Raw genomic sequence first — 24,135 nt, 5'->3', positions numbered from 1 at the left:
CTGCTGATACATATAAATGTGTACATTCATTCAAATATTACTTAATTTGACCAAAACTGGGTGGTGAAACAGTAACTAAAATTAGTCTTAAATTAACATCTTTATTCCATAAGTTCTTAAAGTATAACAAATAATCTTGTCGTTTTATAATATGAACTTTAAAAAGTTGGCATAGAATATGACAATTAAATCTAGCTTTAATATCCTATATTCCAGAGATCACACAGAATTACTCAAAGCTCAGTCTCTGGAAGGCTTCCCACTTCCTGTTATGGTAAATATGTTATATTAATGTCTGTATAGTCGAAGACATGAAAACAAACCAACAAAAAATATCCTACTCCAGAAATGCTTCCTTTACCTCTCTCTAGGTTATAAGATCCTGCCACCTCCTACTGTCCAGGAAACAGATATGCGAACACATTGTGTCTTGTATTTTCATAGTGCTCCATAAAAGCACCTTCACATACATAACATCATGAGGCCCCCGCTGCCCTGAAGTAGTTGGTTGACTGTTAGTCTCTTGTTACACTTGAAGAAATGGAAACCACAATCCCCAGCACAGTCTTGATCTCAAAACAGTCCACAGCCTCTTCAATACTGCTAAAGCTGATCCATTTTGCTTATAGGATGGTATTGATATATTTTATATTCTTATTTTAGATAAAATTGTGACATGAGAGTTATCCTCTTTTTCTTTGTCAAAGTATCTGAAAGGGGGCTGCAAGAAGTTGATGAAGATGGGCACACCGACACAGTGAAAAGGGATAATAGATAGCCTTACACTGTGGCAGGAAAGAGAGAAAATACACTTTCTGAAAAGACTCAAGAGTTCCTGCATTGCCGTAAGCTCAGCTCCTGTGGTTCAGTCAACATGGACACCCACTGATGCCATAGCCCCCAGACACATCATGGTCCTGTAGCCTGGTACAATGACTAGTGCTGACATCAGAATGTGTGAGTCATCAAGGAAGGATTAACTACGCCAGCTCAAGGAAGTGTGCTAATTTTATTCACAATGCTAATAATAATAATAATTAATAATAATAAGGCTGATATTTACCAGATATTTCCTACACATGAGGCTTGTGGTAAAGCCTCCCTAATCATCATGTTCTGTGTCATTCTAGCCTCCCTCCTCTTCTCTTCCCATTCATCCATGGTCCCTTGACTCCATCTGTAGACTTGGTCTTTCCCCAGTGTCCAGGTCTTGTCCAAAATGCAGGCAAGAAAGCCGTGATGATATTTGCCTCACAATTTAAAACTCAAAAACCAAGTCACCATTCTTCTTAGTCTGGCTTAAACTTTGGGACCTATTTCTCATCTCATCTCCTGCTTTGTTTCAGACTATCAGTTTGTGTCCTGGTGGTGATGATAGTACCTGGTAGACTTTAAAGTTCATGAAAGAAAAGACAATATTGGTCTTATTCAGTACTGTACTCTCAATAGTCAGCACCCAATTACTGGCATGAAATAGGTATTCAATTGTTTGTTAAATAAACCAAATTTACCACCAGTCTAGCTGGCCCTTATACTTAGATTCTCTTAGTGTAATGTTCCTAATGCTGCAGCAGCAGCATTATTATAAACTATCACTTATTATTTACTGTGTGCTGATGCTTTATATATATTATGTTATTTAATCCTCACAAACTTTGCAAGGTAGGTATTATCATTTTAATGACACAGAAAGGAAAATGAAGCTCCATGAGGCTAAATGATTTTCACAAAGTCCGTCACACACAAATGGTAAGTGAACCACAGTTCAAAGATCTGAGTTACGCCAAATAGAGCCACCATGTTCTCCTCTGGACTCTCCTGGGAATTGCAGTGACCTTCTGAACCCCAGACCAAGGCTTTGGACCTTGTTGCTTGCTGATAGTCTTTCCTGATGTCAGATGCCCACATTTCCAATGTCTACCTGTCCTTGGTTCACCCTTTCCTGTGTTGGGACATTCCTGAGCACTATATGACTGTATCTTCCATAGCCACATCCTTTTGATTGAAGCCCTCCCTTCCCCAAGTATACCAAATGACAGTTTTAAGCACCAGAGGTTGCACCTGGGGAGGGTAAACTTACGTGAGCAGTCTAGGAGAGCAGGGCTCAGAGAGTGAGTGGGAGCCAAAGGCTTTCAAGATTACAGAGGGTCAGGTGAGAGAAACAAATTATAATCATCTAGGACAAAAGGCATAAATGGGGTGGAACCTGGATCAACAAATTGGGTATCAATAATTAAATGGAACTAGAATGAGAAAAACACGTGTGATCAAAAGCTCAGTGTAGGAAATTTGAGTGGCCACCACAAACCAACCTGCTATGCCCCTGACTTCCGTTTTTGGAAAACGGTGTGGGATGAAGAAGGATTGAATTGGTTCAAAGGGTATAACATGCATACTTCCAGTGTTTCTTCTGCTTGAAGACATGTATCACTCTGTCAGTGGCCTGGCATATGATAGGCTTTCAATGTGTATTGTTGGATGAATAAATCAGCCAGTTGTTTTTGAAGACAATGTTACACATACCAACACTTCCTCCTACGACGAGGTCAACCTACCAGTGTCATCTCTATTCCAGGAGGTGAATTCTAGTCTTCCCCATACTGCTGCAGTGAAATAGACCGCACCTAGCCTGATGGGCAATAAATATTATGCCAACTGCACCATACATCCAAAATCCTGCTTTCTGAAGCATTCATTGTATTTTACTACTTTGTTATATATTGTTTTATATATCACTCAAAAATCCTGAGGGAGGTGTTCTAAGATCATTACTGACATCCCCATACATGATAGTTGACCACCATTATAGATTATAGTTTCAACCCTGAAATTCAGTAGACTCTAAATGAAAAATTTGTTAGGCTTTCCAAACTTTTCTTATTCTACCAAACACAAAACTGATGTCACTAATTATATAACTAGCTTGTTAAATTTCTGTTAATGAAGAAATACAAGTGTTGTCATCTCACAAGAGTTGCTACAAATGGAAGGACGAATGAAGAAAACTGCTAGGAAGCCATGTGTGTCCGGGACAGCAGGCCAGCACCCCCACTGGCCTCCAAGTGCCTGCCACACAGGACACGTCATTCTAACCCATGCCATGACACATCTTAAAAGTGACTTGATTCCTTGAGCCTTTAGGATTACTTGCAAACAAACAGAACTATAAATATTAGATCCATAAATGTCAGTGCTCTTCTTCATATGATATTCTTCTCAAGTGGAAGAAGCAGTACAGAAAAGCCAAAAGCACAGGCTTTCCCATCCTACAAAGTTGGGTTTTGGATCCAGGTTTCTATTTCTTAGTAACTGCGCAACCTTGGAAAAATTACTCTTTCTGAACCTCATTTTTGTAGTTTATTTAAAAAGGCTAATCATTGTATTCACATCGTGAGGCCGTTGGAGGATAAAATGAGACAATCTGCATACAGCACTATGGCCATTGGTAGAGATTAGCTCTTCATTTGTATTATTATTAGATTACAATTTCTGGGCAGGAACTATGCCTTTTGTTTGCCTGAATCCCTAATGCAACAGTAAAAAAAAACAGTTAATTTATTTAAAAGCCTAGGCTTCTAAAGGAATAAGCTTTAATTTTCGGGGGAAAAAAAAAAAAAAAAACCTTCTGTATAATATAGGCCAAATGAGGTGTGAGATAATGAGAAACCACAAACCTCCAGCAGCCTCTTTGGCTGCAGAGAAACGAGAGCAGGGGAGAACGCCAGTTCTGAGCCCCTTGAACACTTTCAGTCATCAACAGACTTACGAAAGGAAGGGAATTTCATCTCTGTTAAAAGTAGTCGAAGTATTATGCTCATTTGAGATTTCCGAGCTTTGGCCTAGAAGGCAAAACTAAATGGTTTGCTTGCCCAGGAAAGAGCTGAGAGAATTTCACCTTTTCTTCACTCTCAAAGCAAACCTGGCTTCGTTTCCTCTTTTCTTCTGTCAGGGAACGTCTCAAAGCAGCTGGCAAGCTCTTTACTGCAGCCAATGCTGTTTTTGAAACTTTTGCTGATCCAGAAAATAGCTGAATCTGTGCTCTCGGGAAGAACAAAGATTGATGGGGGATTTCCAGCAGTTGGTGCCAAAAAATTCCTTAACCTGTAGAAGTGACACTAGAACCAGTACCAAAGAAAGAAGGGTTGGGGGAGGGGGGGAGGCCGGTACTCTGCTGTGAACATAATGTCTCCCAAGTAAATAGCCTCTCCTCCAGCCTGAGACAGAGCTGCTGTTTTCCCGCTAGCGAGTTAGTGTAATTGGTGTTTGCAAAAGATACCTATTGCAGGGGCTGTTGTGTGTAAGTAGATGAAAGGGAAAAGAACAATAGCAAAGACAAAAATTACATTGCAGTCACTTTAAAAAAAAGCACGTCCATCACAATGACTTCACTCTAAGCAAATTCTAACAGCTCTCACTTACTAGGCCCTTGCTCTGTGCCAGGCACTTTGCATGCATTATCACCTTCTCACATTTAATACTCCCAATGAATCTGTAAGGGAAGAGGTAAAATGATCTTCGTTTTAGAGATGAGGAATTTATGACTCAGAAACACTAAGTGACTTGCAGAAGGCCACTCGTCTCATAAATGATGGAGCCAGAATTTAAGAGTAGTTTGGTTTTTTTTTAACCGTACTTTTGTTTTGTTTTTTTTTTTTTTTAATTTCCTTACGTAATCTCTATACCCAGCATGGGGCTTGAACTCACAACCCTGAGATCAAGAGGTGCATGCTCTATCAACTGAGCCAGCCAGGCAGCCCAAAAGTAGTTTGCCAGGATTACTAAACCCTAACTGTTATACTTATTGCCTCAGAAAAGGAGAGAAAAGCTCAGTTGACTGAAGAAGGCAGTAGCCAAGCCAGCAAGGAGTGTTTAGTGATGAAGTTTTGGGGTGATGGTCGGGTGGTCCAGAGCCAACTACCAAGAAAGAATTCTTGAAGACGTCTTTGGTGCAAAAAGGTGATTTTATTAAAGCATGGGGACAGGACGCATGGGCAGGAGGAACTGCACTGGGGTCCAAATGGGTAACTTATTATATGCCCTCAGGTTGAGAGGGGGTCAGGGATGGAGTAAGTCTCTAAGGAATTTTGGAAGCGAGGTTTCCAGGACCTTGAGGGGCTAGCTGTTGCTAGGGGAAATGCCATTTATTACCATTTAATAAAACCTTAGTCATGAGACCCTTTAAATGTATATCAGAGAGCTATAAACTTGGAGTATGATTGCCAGCATATGTCTTGGGGCAGTTGAGATAAAGGAAGTAGACTTACAGGATTCTCGAGGTTGGGATACTGTTAAGCTAAGGTTCTCTTTTGCCTCTAGCGAAGTGTCATCATCTAGGCAGCTGAGCTCCTAGAGAGAGGTCACTCTGCCAGTTTCAAGGACTTGTCAATGGGCTGTAGGCAGTAAGGGAATTTAATTTTTCATTTGCCTTAGTTACCCACATTACCATGGCAAGCACTGTTAAACCCCTTTCCTTGTTCTGGAGTATCTGGGAGTGTCCAAGGACACACATAGATCCCACTTGGGGTGGGGGTGGGATGCTAGCTTGTGCTTTTTTTGCCCCTCAGCCTGCCTCATGCTCCCTCATCATGTAGGACTTAAGGGAAAATATTGCAGACACTATAAAACAGGAGAGTAAAGAATCAGAGGGAACACAGAAGCTTGTGATGGCTCCAACCATTTGTCTGGGACTAGAGAGATAGTACTTAGTCGAAGGAGAACAGATGGTCAAAATGAGGCCACAATTTTAGTTAAATGTCTGTGGTTTTATAAATCATTATATATGTTTACCTATATATAGTGATTAGTCATTTTATATACATTCCTTATTTTTGCTAAATTCCCAATTGCAGAGTGCTTGTATAGTATGGATACTTGCGTCCACCTACCCTATGAATCATGATTAGTACACTTTTCTTCGGACCCTCTTCCCCCTTTCCCACTCTTGCCACTCCCTACTACTTTCATTTACAGTAATTTTGATCATTTATAACTAGTGTTTATTTGTCTACATACCTATGTATAGTCTATCCCTCACCCCCTATGCAGGCAATGGGAAATTTCTTGCAGGGGCATGGCTCACAGTAGAAGCTTAAAATTGTTTTCCTTGATTGAATGAGTGCTCAGTTGAGGATTCTATTTCCTGATGGATCAGTAAATGTTCTTCATATTTTGTAACCATTAACTCTTTGTCTATTCAGATTTGTTGCACATATTTTCTTATTTATTATGTTCCCTTTGGGTTTTTTTGTTTGTTTATGATAGGTATTTAATGCTAGAAATAAGATATATTGTAATGTTCAGTTTACTGTATTTTTTCATCATTATGATTTCTGAAACCTATGTACCAATCTTTTAATGATTTCTCATTGTACTTTTAAATGGTCTGGAGTTGATTTTTAATATATGGTAGAATTAGGAATTTAAATGAAAGTATTTCCAGTAGTGATCTATTTTCTCAACTCCTAATCTTGTATATATTTCTTACATATTCCTTTATGATTTGCAATCTATAATATACTAATACAGTCTATTAAATTAATGTAGTTCTTTACATACATCAACACATCTGTTCTACTTATTTACCTGTTAATCCTTTTGTTTGTACTTCCTTGTTTTAATTATTGTTTTATAAAAATTGTACTTTCTGGTGTATTTCAATTATCTTTTAAGGCAAGACCGCTCTATCATTTTTCTGTTTCCAAATTTTCTTACCATTCTTGCCTGATTTTACTTTCTGTGGAATTTTAATATTTTACTTATTTTACTATTTAATGACTTTAATATTTAAATCGAGTCTGATCATAGCCAGTGAAGCAATCTTTCCTTACACCATTGAATGATTCCTGGACATTCTTGCAGTCCTCTGACACAGGCAACTGCATTGCCATCTTGGCAACTCCTCTCTCCCTCCAGCTCTGCACTTGACTTGTTGAGATTTCATTCCATGAGTGCATTTCAACATGACCATTTTTGCCCTATACTTTTGGGAATTTAAGCCTCCAAAGTAATGTAGAAACAGATTATGATGGGAATAAAATTTTAAAAATCAATGGAGCGAAGTGGCATGTCATCATAGGTAGAAATAAAGATTCAATTCAACATGTAGGAAAATTATATTTGAAAGCCCCTTAAATTATCTGTTTAGTTTGGCATATAGGGTTTTGTGTACACAACTATGGGCAATAATATACATATATTACAATGTGTAATGATATCTATAATGTCATATATAATAAAGAGTACACTCATTTAGGGGAGTCAGAATTATCAGTACTATTTAACATATTTTCTCTCTCCCTACCTTCCCCTATTGAGTCTTTATTTTAAAAATTTATATAAATTAAATGCACTTAAGAGGCTGCTTCACTCTGTCTGCATGGTTGAGAGATGCTTCCTAATTCTTAGGCTGTTTTGTTATTGAATCTCTGATTTAGGAGGTAAGCAATGCACAAATTATTTTTCTTTAAGTACATCTTCTTGGGGCGCCTGGGTGGCTCGGTTGGTTGGGTGACCAGCTTCAGCTCAGGTCATGATCTCATGGTTTGTGAGTTCAAGCCCCGTGTCGGGCTCTGTGCTGACAGCTCAGAGCCTGGAGCCTACTTCAGATTCTGTGTCTCCCCCTCTCTCTACCCCTCCCCTGCTCACGCTCTGTGTTTCTCTGTCTCTCAATAATAAATAAACATTAAAAAAATAAATAAAATCATTAAAAAAGTGTATCTTCTTTCAGGCCATGGGTTTGCTCTTTTGCAAACAGCAAACTATAGGTAAGACATAGACTTTGATTCTCAATTTGGTTTGATGAGTCTTTTTTATATTTTGTCCAGGATTTTGATGGAAGTTTTACGATTAGGCTTGAATTTTAGTGTCCTAAGTTTTCATATCTGTGTGTGTGTGTGTGTGTGCGCGCGCGCGCACGCGCACGCACACACTTGCATGCACCTGTGCTTTTATTATATGGAGAGAAATTGGGAGATGCTGCATCTGAGGTGGCTAGATAAAGATAATATCACAAGATGTTTCCACACTATTATTTCATAAATATTTGTTTGAAGCATGGTGTTCCTCAAGTCTGTTAAAAGATTAACTTCAACAACTGGAATTTCTTAATAGAATTGTTTGTAGAGATGAGTGTGATTATATGGATTAATAATTATCCAAGGTGGGGTGGGGAGGTTGTCCTTCATTTTATTACCATGTCCTTCTCATGCCAAGTGCATTTGTTTGTGTCTGGTGCTAAATGCTCAATATGATTAGTTAATTTCACTTCCATCCCTGCCTCCATTAAAGCTTGCTCCTTAACGTACCAATGTAATGAATCCCTCCTGAGGAAGTGTATGGATGGGACTTTGTTCCAACTAGGGGCAATATTAGTTCTTGAAGTTCTGCTAGAAATGGCCTTTTTCTTAGTCTTTCAGTGCAGAGATTATGACCATAGTCTAGGACTTGAGGTGAGCAAAAGAAAACCACAGTTGACAAATACTATCTCTGATTAACTAAGAGCCATGTGATAAGAGATGGCTGCGATTTGTTCCTTATCCTAAAGAAGCTTCCAGTCTAGTGTGAGAGATAAACAGTTAATCAAATAACTATGTTATGGTGTGAAGAGTTCTGTATTAGAAGGACGACCAAAATTAGACCATTACACAGACATGAGATGATTACTTCTGCTTGGTCAGGAGTTAGAGGAACAATCAAATGAACAAAATCTCAATTCACCATTACAGGAAATCAACATGCCAAAATATTGTGGAAAAAAAAAAGATCAGCAGTTTTGTCGACTATACTTCAATTTTTAATTTTTTTTAAATACAAAAAAAATTTGAAGTTTAGCAGCAGCAGAAATAGTAGTAAATGCTACATGAACTAGTTTCTGGAAATCTGCATGGAAGAGCTGAGTTTTGAAGGATGAATATGAATACAGATGAAAACATCCTGGAGATGTTGAAAGATCAGCATACCCAATTTGTGTAGGTGTGAAAATGCCTACTCTGATACAAGAAAAATAAATTGTCCACTATGACTCATCTTGGTGTGCATGTTTGGAGTGTTGAAGGTGAAGTTAAAGACTAGGATTGGGCTCCTAAGCCATACTACTGATTTTGAGATTTGTTCTCTGGGTGACTCAGAGGTTATGGTGCAGAAGAATGATATGGTCATATTTATGTTTTAGAAAGAAAGCTGGCAACAGAGTAGGGAGCCAATGCCAAGAAGATAGTTGGGAAGAATTTGTTCCTGCCAGCTAAATGTAGAGTTTGCCTTCCATTCCTCTTTGCTTCTGGAAGAGGGTTAAAATGGAGGAGGAAATAGAAAGGAAGAAAACCAGAAGAGGACAAGGAAAACTCTCTGGAGGAACTTATTTTAATCAGTAGTAGGAGTGAGGAATCTTCCATTGTTCTCATCTCAAGATCTTGTATGGCATCTCAAGCCTGGAAACCTGGAGCTACCTACTGGATATTGTCTCCCGGTTTCTAACACCTCTCCCTTTTTTGCCTGTCACATTTGATTTTGTCACTAAATTTTAATTAAAAAAAAAAAAAGCAACACGTTTTCTCATGCCCTTCTTACCATTACCAACACTGGCTTCCAAACACTTAGCAGCTAACCAAGATCCTGAGGGGCTTGTTTTCTGTCTCACTGTTGAGTGTTGCTCATAGATGATCCTCTAAGAGTTCTGCTTTTATCATTACAAACCCTGCTTAAAAGCTTAATTTGAAGGACAGAAGTTAAATTCGTAGACTAAATTTTAAAATTTCATCCTACCTACCAGCATGATTGTTCTCATTTAGAGCCTTTGGCCATAGTATTCCTCCCATAGTCCACTCCTTAGTCCACTCATATCAAACTTCTTTCGGTCCCTCATAGAATTAAAACTTCAGCTCAAATCCTATTTCTCGTGACACGTTTTTTAGGTGGGTAAGGGGAGGCCATACGTCCCTTTTGTTCAGCGTTTGATGCTTTATTGAGAAAGCCCTCCTCATTTCTCTACATATATTATTTGCCTGAATGTTTGCCAAATTCTCAGAAATAGTCCAGTAGTCTAATAGTTTCCAGTGGGAACGTGTTGAGTTCAATTCAGCCAATATTTATTGCGTACCTAATATGTGTAAGGTATTGTGCTAAACATTCTCAGGATGCCAATGTTGAAGGATAAGTAAGTCAAATGTCTGCTCTCAGGAAGAACAATTAAATTTATTCAGTGGAGGACTATTTCCACTTCACCTGTAATATTAATTTGTGACTTTTCAAATAAGATACTCTTCCTTCATTGATTTGGTGAGTTTCATAAGTAAGTGAAATCATGATGGAAGTTGCATAAATGTGTTTAAATGGCACACATTTCACATTTCACAGCAAAAATACAGTCTCAGTAGACACAAAGGTAATCAAACCTTCAGTACAACTATCCAATGTATATATGGCTAATTATACCAAATGTCTTAATCCATCCGGGCTGCTATAACAAAATACCACAGAGTGTGTGGCTTGTAAGCAACAGAAATTGATTTCTCACAGTTCTAGAGATTGGAAGTCTGAGATCAGGGTGCAAGTATGATCGAGTAAGGGCCCTCTTCTAGGTCACAGCCTGCCAACTTCTCACTGTGTACTCACACGTAGAAGGGGCCAATGAGCTCTCTCAAGCATCTTGGGCATTAATCTCATTCATGATGATTCTGCCCTCATGACTTCATCACTTCCTATAGGCCCCATGTTCTCACCTCCTCATACCATCACATTGAGCACTAGCATTTCAACATGACTTTGGGGGGAACACAAACATTCAGACTATAACACCATATATATTGAAAAATGCCATCCTCAGAGGCTAAAAGTTTAGGAAATGGATGTATCCATTTTCCACACCACCTTTATACAAGTGCCTGCACTGTTTTGAGATTTCCCTGCTATTCGTTTTAAAGGAAAGCAAACATAATTTCTTATTTCTTATTATTTAAAATAATTAAATTTCACTTGAGAGGAGAATTTAACCAATAAGTTAATAACAGCCATAGTTAGAAATGGAGTACATGAAGGGGACAAACTATAAGGAGGTAGGCAAGCCTGATAAAAATGTAAGACCGGTTGCATCAGCCCTGACATTTACATCAGAAATCATTTACCCTCTGGTACCCTTAGCAAGGAAATCATTTGTCAGGAATCAATAATTCCATTAGATAGGAAACATAATTTTCCAGATGATGGGAATTTTATCCCAGAAGCATTTGAATATCTCAGGGAAAAATAAAGGATTAAGCCTCTTAAGAAAGCAAACGTACCCTGTGTTATCATCTTTGGCCAATGCTTTCTAATTCTTCTTTTTCATATCTTTAAATACAGAATCCCCTTCACCTACAGCTGAGTTTAGAAAATTCATTAAGTTCTGACGCTGATGTCACTGTCTCAGTCCTGACCATGAACAACTGGTACAATTTTAGCTTGTTGCTGTGCCAGGAAGACTGGAACATCACCGACTTCCTCATCCTTACCCAGAATAATTCCAAGTTCCACCTCGGGTCTATCATCAACATCACCACCAACCTCTCCTCCACCGAGGACCTCTTGAGCTTCCTGCAGGTCCAGCTTGAGAGTATTAAGAACACCACGCCCACAATGGTGATGTTTGGCTGTGACATGGAAAGTATCCGACGGATTTTTGAAATTACCACCCAGTTTGGAGTAATTCCCCCTGAGCTTCGTTGGGTGCTAGGGGATTCTCAAAACATCGAGGAACTGAGGACAGAAGGTCTGCCCCTAGGGCTCATTGCTCATGGAAAAACAACACAGTCCATCTTTGAGTACTATGTACAAGATGCCATGGAGCTGGTCGCAAGAGCTGTAGCCACAGCCACCATGATCCAGCCAGAACTTGCTCTTATTCCCAGCACGATGAACTGCATGGATGTGGAAACTGCAAATCTCACTTCAGGACAATATTTATCAAGGTAGGATGCGAGGCCTGTGTTATATTCCCATTCATAGGGTTTTGACAAGAAGCAGAATTTCCCTATCTATCTCCTTTGTAGAAATCTTGATTTTGAGTAGCTTTAAACTCTAATAATATTTCTGAGAGGCTTTCTGGTTACATAGGCTAGTATCCCATGATCTGTCATCTGGAATTTGATCTGTAGATTTGAAAGCAGTGGTGTACAATAGGGAACACACAGTCCTGCTTTTAAACCCTGGCTTAGTTGCTTACTAGCTATTTGTTCTTGGCAAGTTATTTTAAAACTCTGACCCTCAGTTTTCTAATTAATAAGCTAGGATTATATTGAATAGCTTGACCTATGATCATTAAGGTATGAAACTATATATGAAAAGTACCTAACCCTGCTCGGCTCATAGCAGAAACACAACAAATGTTTCTGTTCCTGCCCACTCTTTCTCATATCAACAGACTTGGACAAATCTCTCTGAATCTATATAGAGAAAAAAATTAGTCAAGCAGGAAATGGATTTTTCATTTTCCTCCCAGGCTGTGATGCTTAAGGCAGTATAGAGTAGTAGTTAAAGACATGGACCCTGGAGCCAGACTCTCTGAGCTTGAAATTTGGCTCTGCCACTTACTGTTTGTGTGACTTGGTCAAGTTACTTAACTTCTCTGAGGCTTAGTTTCCTATGTCTTATATCCATTTATGTAAAATGGGCATAACAATAGATCCTACTATCCATGGGGTCCTTGTGATTGATAGATAGATATATAGATAGATAGTCAGCACTAGGGTTCCACAAGGGTTTTATTTAAATACATACATGCACGCGCACACCACACACACACACACACACACACACACACACACACACATATTCTTTTTAATTAGGTACCTTTCTTCTCCAGTTTCTCAATCTGGTTCGAAGATAGAATGAAAAAGTCCATTTAATTTAAAGAATAACCCATCATTTGGAACTAGTTTTCATGATACTTGGGAAAAGGAGAATATCCTTAGAAGATATTTTATAGGGACCTAGATTTTTTTTCCTGAAAAGGACCACCTGTGATCAGAGAGACCAAATCAGAGAATTTTTGACTATTTTGGAGGTGAGGTCTTAGCTCTAGGCTTGTCCCATTTTTAAAGTTTATTTACTTTTAGTAATGTCAACACCCATTGTGGGGCTTGAACTCACGACGTTGAGATCAAGAGTTGCATGCTCTTCTGACTGAGCAGGCAGACCTTGGAACAAGGACATCTTACTATATTGAGAAACAAAAGACCATTGTATAGTGTCTTGCCTTTTTTTTTTTTTTAATTTTTTTTTTTAACGTTTTATTTATTTTTGAGACAGGGAGAGACATAGCATGAACAGGGGAGGGTCAGAGAGAGGGCGACACAGAATCCAAAACAGGCTCCAGGCTCCGAGCTGTCAGCACAGAGCCCGACGCGGGGCTCGAACCCACGGACCGCGAGATCGTGACCTGAGCCGAAGTCGGCCGCTTAACATACTGAGCCACCCAGGCATCCCTAGTGTCTTGCCTTTTAAGAAGACATGACTATGTGATAAGATGTGAGGAGGTCGTAAGCATTTTACATTGAATCCTATATATATGGACTGAGCACCTATTATGTACAAGGCAACATGCCAAATGCCATGTATTGGCAGTTTACCCACAGCCTATACACTCCCTAAAGAATGTTGTTAAAACAATAAAATAATTCAAAAGTCATTTATTAGGAATCTACTGATGATAAAATTAGATATTCTGTCATCACCTGAACTTTCTATTTTCCCCATGTTGTATTTTAATTTCCACAAGATTAAAGTCTTTGCATATTTTATTTTGCAGCCACTACTAAGATTTAATCTACTATTTTTGAACTAACACATAATTGAGGCCCAGGATTTTAACTGGGATAAGAAAATTCTCCTTCATAACAAAATATAAGCAAAACCTTTATTTATGATTTTGAATAGTCATCATTTTGGAAGGATAATCATAAACAGCAGATAAGAAAAAAACCCTATGAAACCTACATTAAGTTATTTAGTGTCTTTCTGTCTCATGTACAATGGAGAGCACAAGGAAAATGATTCTGTTTGGATCTTAAAAACGTTTACAAACTACAAGGAGAAATATTTGTTGACTTGGGTTGTATATACCCTAGGGGTTCATTTTATCAAGATCAAACTGGTCTTTCTGGCTCCTCAAGGTTTAATTTATATTAAAGTTATATGCCTCCTTTCACAAGGATCCCATGGTACTTTGTACATGAAATTAGATGATGGTACTTAGCCCATTCCATCATCATTATTTGTCCATGAGCCTGACTTCTGAGCTAAAGTAGAAATTCTGTTGAGACACTATTATTCAGCGTAGTTTAATGCCTAGCACATAGCAGCCACTTAATAGACATTTATTGGAACAGAAAGAAGGAAAGGAAATTTCTTATTATATTTACATCCTACATTATCTGCTGCTGTAGAAGAAAAATAGGTGCTGGTAGACAAAATTTTGTCTAAATTGAAAACATGGGTTTTTGTTTTTTGTTTTTTGTTTTTTGTTTTACCTTTTTGATGAAATGTGAGGGTCTTGGATAACTTTTGCCCTTGTGGCTGTTTCTACATGTTTATCCCACAAAATTTGAAAGTTTAAGAGAAGAATGTAAAGTTTGGTGCCTGGCAGCAATTCACAATGTATGAGGGTCAGTGGCAGTATTTTCATATCCACGGATGTGTTTGAGAGCGAACTCCAAGAACTTCAGGAAATAGGGCTAGGACTTCTTAGACTCCCTGAGGAGTACAGTCAAAGAGAAAGTTTCAAAGTGTTCAGGAAAGGTTCAAGAGAAGTGGGCTAATCTCTGGAAGGAGTCTTTATAATGCATAACTGAAAAGCTGCCTGAAGCCATAAAACATCTGTGGAATTTCCATCAGTCTTATTTATTTTGTTGAATACAGTCTTTTAGGAAGTTCGTTATCCTCAGTCCATAAGTCACATCTGCATATAGTAATTTTCTTAATTGTTCCTAAATTTTGTGAGGCTGACCCCACTTCTTCACGGCGTAATGAAAAGTCCCAAGGATAATGAGCCATGAATAGCGAGTGTCAGTTATGCAAGCTCTCATTTCTCACACAGCCATTTTTAGTTTGGGCTGACAGAATTGTTAGCGTTTTAAAATGTTAATGAAATCACCCCAAAACATGGACTTTTGAGCATAGGCTTTTAGACTAGAAAAAACAGTTCTCATGACAGAGCACATAGATGTAATTACAGGTATAAGGGATTTTATTCTTCCAGGGTCCCCACATGCCAGAGCAAATGCCCATCATAATTAAATGTAGGGGCGCCTGGTGGCTCAGTCAGCTGATTGTCTGACTCTTGATTTTTGGCTCGTGTCAAGGATCCCAGGATCATGGGATCGAGCCCCACATCAAGCTCCTTGCTGAGTGTGGAGCCTGAACCTGCTTGAGATTCTCCCACTCTCCCTCCACCCCTCTACCCTGCTCACAGTGTGCTCGCTTTCTCTCTCTCTCTCTCTCTCTCTCATAAAATAATAATAATAATATGTAAATGTAGACAAAACCACTTGGGGACTAAGTTCATAGTGTAATCTTTAACATTTATTTGCAAGTTGTTTTATTAAATGTTAATTATTTGAGGTGATGATATCTAGTATATTATTCAGTAATAACTTCCTAAGTGCATATGTGCCGGTGTTTTTGTGCGGCCAATAACTCTTTGTTACACCAGGGTGAGGTAGACAGAATGAAGACATGCCTCCTGCCGTTTTCAAGCTGACAGCCTAGTGCATGAGGTTGAAAAGTAGGGAAATGATTATAAAACAAAAGGATACGTGATTCTTAAAAATAGAGATGTGTCCATATAGACAAAGACTGAGGGGGAAACACTGGAATCGGATCTTACGATAAACAAGTCATTTTCTGGTTTGGAACAAATTCATAGGCATAGGAAATGGCATATGTAAATGAACCAAGACCTAAAAGAGAAATTTGGTACTGTTGGAGCATACATTGAATATGAAAGGGATTCAACATGGTTGTGCAAAAGTAGTTAATTTGATAGCATGCCACACAGGGCTTTTATACCAAGCTAAGAAGTTTGCATTTTGTATGCATACTGGATGTCACCTGAATGGCAGGTAACAAATTAACCAAATAAAGTAATACAGCATAAAAACCTAGAAAGCAATTTTTTAGACCATTACAATAGCAAAATTGTTTTTATTTCTCAAAAATAGTTTTAGTATTTCCCACCTTTACTCCTTATTGCACTGTAAACACCAGACTCTAGTGAAAGTGAGTAGTTTGACCTGCTGTTCCTAGGGTTAGGCTTTTGCCCGTGCTTCTCTTTGGGCCCTGCATGCTAATGAATCTATTGTTGTTTGAGAAAGAGCTCCCTTGGGTTAGTCTTAGCACGAACAAAGACTGTTACTGGGTCTTTAAGAATTCCAAGAGTCTAGTCACTGACAGACCCCTCATTCTCTTGGCCCAAGAAGTCCCTGACCCTTTGGCTTACTAATTATAGTCCTGATAGTTACTCTAGCTTCTAAACAGGCCATAGAATCTTGCCTTTATTCTTTGAACAGCTTCTGCAGGTCAGTTCTCTATCAGGTAGCCATGATTAATTCATTTGTACATTCAAAAACATTTGTTGTGAATATCAGGCGAGGCCCTTGGCTAATGCTGGAGACATAAAGAGTAGAAAACCGGGACCTTGATCTCAGGAAGCTTACAATCCCCCTTCTGTTCTCTCACTAAGAGAGGATATGCTCCTCTAATTATCCGTATTTTTTGTAAGTTTGTTTATTTATTTTTGAGAGAAACAGAGAGCGCACTAGCAGGGGAGGGACAGAGAGAGAGGGAGAGAGAATCCCAAGCAGGCTCTGCACTGTCAGCACACAGCCCGACACAGGCCTCGATCCCACGAACTGTGAGATCCTGACCTGAGCCAAAATCAATAGTCAGACGCTGAATCAACTGAGCCATCCAGGTGCCCCCCCCCACCCCATGTATTTTTTAATCCACTTTCTTTGACTGAGCTGTTTATCATTCGTGAGACAACACCCATTCTACTAGTGATTATTCTCTTGCATTAGCTGGCATTGTTAGGCCCTCTCTTCATTTGTCCTTGAAGAATGGTCCAGCATGCTAGAGACTCGTCCAAGCTGTGTTCATCTTTATACTTGCATAGTCGAGCAATACCAAGACAATACCAAGATTCACTAGGCTTTCATTAATAACAAATGTTGCTTTACTTATTGATTCTGCACATATTGTGTACAGCCTACTATGTGCCAGGTATTGTGAGGCACTAGGAAACTTCAGAAAAAAAAGACTAAAACAATCTCTATTAAAAAATCCCAAGGTATAAATTGATGGGCCCCATTTTACTCCTGGATGTGAAAACAAGTCCAGAAGAACTTGAGGCTGCAGGATAGAATTCTAATTTTGAATATTCTTACCCATGTTTACAATAATTTGCTGGCACCATGACCCTAGCGAAGTTATTTAATCTTTGGAAACTTTAATTTCCATAACAATAAGGATTCCCACCTTGAAAAGTCAAGTGGTATACCTAGGGTCATTCAGCTAGTACTTTATAAGGGAAGGTTTAAACCAGTTCATCTAAATCCAAATTCTCAATTCAGAATTGATATAAACCTTCCTTAATTGGGATTCCATTACTTTGTAATTCATATTCTTTCAGTCAAAAGCTATATAAATCAGGAGGCATGACTACTCTTGTATAAGCATTCTTGTCCGAAGGACCCTACTGAGCCAAACTAGTTAGCCTATATGTTTCAGTTGTACTTAGAGAAGATGCAGTTGCATTCAGCATAGGAGCCAGGGGTTGGATGCTGGTAACTCTGGTTCCTTGTATCTTCAAGCAGAATCCATTGCTGTGTGGTGACCTAGTGTGTCCAACTGTTACTCCTAAGTTAGCGCTGTCTGCTAGAGCATCCAAGGTGTCAGTACTTCTAGAAAGCACATGCCTTGGTGTCATGAATCTTAGGGACCTGCGCTTAAGGTCTGTGTTTCCAGATGTTTCCAGTAGGAACCCCTGCCACTGAACTAACTTCACTGAAATCCTTTGAACTTGCTGCTCTCTCTGTGTCACTTAAATCATGCCAAGAGCTGAGTCTGAAATTTTCACTAAGTCATGGAAGCCTCAAATAAGGAACATTAGAAAAGAGGTATTCCCTCAGGACCCTATTTTGATAAAAACAACTCAAATTTGCTTAGTCCAGCATCCAGCAAGTTTTAAACTATGGAATTTTTCCAAATGAGGAGAGCTTCCAAGCTTTTATTTGCCAAAGAGGATATTGTGCTCTTTGTTGACTTTTTCCTTTGTATGCATCTACTATAAAATTTGGAAATATGTCAAGAAGAGGTATGAAAGTATAGAGGGCAATACTGCAGCTCCACTCTGAATTCCAGATCTATCTCTCAGGCCACTTCAGTCTCCAAATCTTCAATCTCTGGATGGATGAATGACTGGTAAATACTGCATGATGTGCCAATGCCAGGGCTATGCTATTACTGAAGGGATATTAGCACCTGGGTTAGTGCTGGAGCCAGATCCGGAGAGCTAGAATGAATTCATTTGGGGTATTACGCAAAGCAACCAGGAGCAGTCCAAAGGCTGGGCACAGACCACAATTATGGAGAAGAGTGAAGGTCCATACGAAAATGCAGAAGGAAAGGAAAACAGCTTAAGAGGGTGGAACAGCTCTAACACAAATGTGAGAGAAAAACACAGAAAGCAAAAGGCGCCAGCCTGTCGCTTGTGGCTCACGAAAGCAAGAAAAGGGAGAGTTATATCCATGTGTCTGATTTTTTGAGGTGTACTATTCACACCAATAGTAACACAGCCCAGAATGTATATTAACACAATCACATAGGTTACTATTTTCCTCCTCTTGGGAAAAAAGCCAAGAAGGACAGGAACTGTCCTTCCACTCTGCAGTTTCACTTGTAAGTAACTGAGTTTTGCTGATGTTGGCAAAGCATAGACCCACATGATTCATGTTGGTACATATGTATATTTAATATGTTATTAAATTCCTGTTGCTCTTGTCCCTTAACTGATAGAAATTTATTTTAAAAGGTGAGCTTTGTAAGTTGATGTGATCAATGATTAAAATATGTGGGGCCCTCTGTTAAAGGAAATTTAGCAATTTCTAATTCCTTTTAAATTCCTTATCCTCAGAGAGGTTTCCCATTGAACCAATTTCTATTTTTGATACTGTCCATCATTCGGGGGAAAATGTATTAGAATTTTAATTCTTTGAACAATTTGTAAATTGCAGATACAAATACTTCCTGGCTGGCTGAGCCCTATTCTTTTGGCAAAGTGATGAAGAGCTCTCATGTCCGATCCGAGCAGAAGACATGGGTCTAATTGCATTTACCCCACAAACATTACTAAGCAGTAACTCTGGCCAGGCAGATTCAAAGATGACTCAGTACTCTGGGTGCTTAGATGAACACTGAAGTCTCTTTCAGCTTGACAGCCTGCAGTGTTAGGAAGCAGAGCAGTAGGAAGAAAGGATTTACTTATTCCTACCAGTCACTCTGTGGAAGAGACTGCTTTCTGGAATGCGGAGAATGTCAAAATCCACACCCTCACAGGCTTAGGGTTAGATAAGTCAAAGATGGAGGTAATCATCTGCCAAATACTTGCACTTTAGGATCACTAAGAAGGATTAGAAAGAACAGTTAAGGCATCTTTCACATACAGCTCAAGAAATTGTCTACATTTAATGTTTAATTTGGAGTGCTGTCCCATGCACGGAGAACAAAATGAAAGCAATGTCCTCTGATAGAATTGTACCTTGGGTAACTCTGTGGCTAAGGTGACAAATTCATGTCATCAGGCAAGGGTCTGCTGCAATGAAAGAGGCCACAAAGTGAAAGCTGAACTAATAATAGCTGGCCATACAATTAGGAAACGGGTCTCCGGCGCTATTGAAAAAAACGGGGATGGGGGGAGGGGTGGCTAGATGGTAAAAGAAACATTGAAAATAATAAAGGGAAGTAAATAGATGGATTTCAGAGGGAATGGGAGGGGGCCTAGAGTGGCAACAACAGCAACAACAAAATAGTAATTAACTATTACTGTTAACTCAGTGATTAACTGAGGATGGTCAAGAGCTGATTGAACATAAGATCTCCTTTTAACATGACAGAATATTGACAATTCTGTTATACAAAGTCCACCAACAGGAAGAGAGGGAAAGAGAGAAAGAAGAGAAAATTCAGAAAAAAAAAAAAGAGAGAGAAAGGGGCACTTGGGTGGCTCAGTCGGTTGAGCGTCCGACTTCGGCTCAGGTCATGATCTCACAGCTTGTGAGTTTGAGCCCCGCATCAGGCTCTGTGCTGACAGCTCGGAGCCTGGAGCCTGCTTTGGATTCTATGCATCCCTCTCTCTCTGCCCCAACCCACTCACATTCTGTCTCTGTCTCTCTCAAAAATAAATAAACATTAAAAAAAAATTTTTTTTAAATAATAAGAGAAAGAACAAAAAGAAATAATGAGATAACCATGGATTAACCCACGTGCCAGAAACTAAGAAACATGGAGGAAGGGGAAACCATCTAGAGCCTGGGGAAGAGACACAAAATGAGGATAATTTAGAGAATAAGGAGGAATAGAAAAAAGTCTTGAAGAATTATGAAAAATCACACACATGGATTAAAATAGAAACATCAAATATAAATAGCTAATAATTCAGACAACTGGATCTCTATAGTGGTTGTAAAAGATCAGAACTGGGTGTAAATTCTCTAAAAGACGTAAGACTATCCAAAGAAAGAATAGTTTGGGGCCCTTCAATGATAAAGAACAGGGAAAAAAAAAAACTGTGAGTACGAATTTGTGACAAATGTCAAAGTCTGGAACTTTGGAGAATGTGAGTTTTGATTGGCAGTTAACATGATTGTAGATAATGAGTCACATGGAGAAAAGATGGGATTTCTGAACATTAGTAGATCTCTTCCCAACTCTCCTTTTTTCCCCCACCCCCAGTAAAAGAAGAACAGAAACTTTAAGAATATTCATTTGTGGGGCACCTGGGTGGCTCAGTTGTTAAGCCTCCAACTTCAGCTCAGGTCATGATCTCATAGTTTGTGAGTTCGAGCCCCACATCAGGCTCTCTGCTGTCAGCATGGAGCCCGCTTTGGATCCTCTGTCCTCCCCCACTTTCTCTGCTCCTCCCCGCTCTTGTGCATGCTCTCTCTCAAAAATAAATAAATATAAAAAGAAGTATTCCCCTCTTTCTTACTCAAAGGGCTTTATTGAGCTTCTGGTGTAGTCAATAGCTCTGGAGCTAAATTAAAAGTGACCACAAAATAAATATTTAGATTCACTGCATAGGAACAAGTCAACCTGACAAGAATTAGGTGGTGTTGGTGGGAGGGAAGTTGGAGAGAATATCACCAACAGTAATACAGGCAAAGGCAAAAAGTCAAAATGAAGTTCTCACAGGCTAAAAAATGTTATGAAGCTTTGTGGAGGATGAACAAATCTCTCATTCCTCAGGGGCGGAATATTAAATATGATGAGATGATCATGGAAAAAGAGATTCAGCTCATTTTTCAAGACATACAAGAATGAGGATACAGATCTTTTTAATGATACAAAGAAAGTTCCCAAAGGGAAAAATAAATTTTATGGCTCTACAGAGCAAAATAGATTTCCTTATGTACAAATAAGATTAATGGAAGGTGGCAATGGTGGGGGAGGAACAAAGATAAGAGGACAATTTAAAAAGAAATAAAAAACAGGGGTGCCTGGGTGGCTCAATCGGTTAAGCATCCAACTTCAGCTCAGGTCACGATCTCGCAGTCTGAGTTCGAGCCCCACGTCAGGCTCTGTGCTGACAGCTCAGAGCCTGGAGCCTGCTTCAGATTCTGGGTCTCCCTCTCTCTTCCCCCCCACCCCCCCTCCACTCACACTCTGTCTCTCTCTCCTTCAAAAATAAATAAACTTTTTTTTAATTTAAAAAAGAAATACAAAACAAAGGAGGGCAGTAGATATACAAAGGTAAGTTGAGTGAAGAAAAGATCAAAGTAGAAATAAACATATGACCTATAAACAACTGGGCCAAGGAAGAAGACACAGGAGGAGGAAGATGTATTTAAACAATGGTTTGGTTCCTATGCGGTGAAAATGAAGACTGGAAACAATGGGGTTATTCCAGGACTAGTTCAAAAGCAAGAAAAGATCCAGATTTATGATAAATATAAAAACATATTACTGGTAAAACTACATGCTATGAATGAGAAGTCAGGGGGCAGCAGATCTTAAAATCTATAAGAACATGACATTATTTTTGGTGAGAGATTTTTCTTTAACTTCGGTAAATTTTAGAACAACTTTTTAAAAAGTAAAAATAGTACGTGAATAATGTAATTAGATAAACACTGCAGTTAACATTCTATTATTAAGGAATGTAGAAGCATTTGACACACTTGATCACTGCCCCTCCTTGAAACATCTTTTTTACTTGGCTTCAAGCACCCAAAACAGCCTGCTCTTCTCTTATTTCTCTGGTTACTTCTCAGTTCCCTTTGCTAGTCCTTCCTCAACGGCACCACCTTCGAGTGTTAGAGAGCCCCAGATTTACTCCTCGGACTTCTCATCTGCAAAAATATCGTGTCCAGAGGGAAGGCTTCCAATTTTGTAGCTCCAGTCCCACCTCATTCCTGAGCTCCACACCATCTCTAACCAACTACCTGACATCTACACTTCAATTTCTGTAAGTTTTCTCTAACTTAACCTAAGCAAACTGAACTGGTGGTTCTCACCTACCTCAAACCTGGTTCTCCTGACAGTTTTCTCTCAGCAGAAACTCCAGGCCTCCACTTGTTTGGGGCAAAAACTTTGGTGTCATCCTTTCCTCTCCTTTTCCTAGCAACCATATCTGAGCCATCAGCAAATCCTGTCATCCCTTCCCCCCCCTTCAAAAATCTGACTAATTCTTCACACCTTCACTGCTACCACCTCCAGCTAAGCCATCATCACCTTTTGTATGGGTGTTGGAAACAGCTCCTTAACTGGTCCTTCTGCTGCTGCTCTTGTCTTTTTTCAGTTCTTTGTCAACAAAGCACTGTGGTGATCCTGTTAAAATGGAAGTCATGTCAAATTGCTTCTCAGCTCAAAACCCACCACTGGCTTTCCGTCTCATGCAGAGAAGAAACAAAGTCTTTACAGTGACCTACAACATGTGTTTTCCCCAGCTCTCACTACCCATAAATTTTCTCTGACTTTGTCTTAAACTTTCATGCCCCCTCACTCCCCTCTGTGTTCCTCACACATCAGATACGACCCCACTTCAAGAAAGCTGCACCTGGTGCTCCCTCTACAGGGAATGCTCTACCCGGATCTCCTCCTCCCGGTTAGCTCCTTCCCTTTCTTTACTCTTTACTTCTTTACTCAAATACTTCTTTCTCTGAGAGGCCTTTGTTGGCCTCTCTCATTTAAAATTTCACCCCACTATGGCCGCCCCAGGCACATCTTCTCTCCTTACTCTGCTTTATTTTTCCTCCTTTGCCCTTAGCAGCTCTAATATCCCATACACAGTACCTACTTATCACATTTACTCTGTCTCTTTCAGTAGACTATAAGCTACATAGATTTACATCTGTTTTGCTCACTACTATATTCCCTACCTAGCACCTAGCACAGTGCCTGGCACATAGTACTGTTGATGAATCCATGAGTGAATGGGGGAGGTGTTGTTTTTAGTATCTTTGTTCATTTGTTTTCATGAATAAGAAATCCTTTAGTTAGCATGTCAAGTCTTGTGTGCAAATGTGCCTTCTAAAATGTATCTTAAATGTAGTTGACACTGATCTTGCTTACACCGTGAACTGTCCAAAAACAGTTTTTACATAATTTGCAAAGTACACATTTTATCTCGGTTCCTGTACAACTCAACACATATTCTTAATTAGTGAGATAATTGGGAGCTTTTACTAAAGTGATAAGTTACCTCAATGCAAATTCACTAATGAGCTTCATTCTTTCAAGCAGAGTGGTGTCTTGGGAGGTGTACTGATAAAAAAACATGGATACCTGACTGCTTTGTTAAACAGCCCACACGAAAGGCATGGTGCTAAACTAGGTTCTTACTCAGAGTGAGATCCAAGCCCTTACCATACATGACAAAGCTATTGTAATATT

At 39.2% G+C, this 24,135-nt stretch overlaps 1 protein-coding gene across 4 annotated transcripts in view; it reads left to right on the top strand.

Moving 5' to 3' along the window:
- Positions 1-24,135, top strand: part of GRIN3A (glutamate ionotropic receptor NMDA type subunit 3A) — a 287,822-nt gene that overhangs the window by 159,599 nt on the left and 104,088 nt on the right. For all 4 annotated transcript variants that reach the window (XM_078436632.2, XM_060609162.3, XM_078436634.2 and 1 more), the window contains one exon: positions 11,335-11,939. In XM_078436632.2, the coding sequence (XP_078292758.2) occupies positions 11,335-11,939 (605 nt within the window). The remainder of the gene's footprint in view (positions 1-11,334; positions 11,940-24,135) is intronic.

Source organism: Panthera onca, chromosome D4 (assembly GCF_046562875.1).
Source record: "Panthera onca isolate mPanOnc1 chromosome D4, mPanOnc1 haplotype 2, whole genome shotgun sequence".
NCBI lineage: Eukaryota > Metazoa > Chordata > Mammalia > Carnivora > Felidae > Panthera > Panthera onca.
The sequence above is the reverse complement of the archived record's forward strand: the minus strand, read 5'-3'. Positions and strand labels throughout refer to the sequence as shown.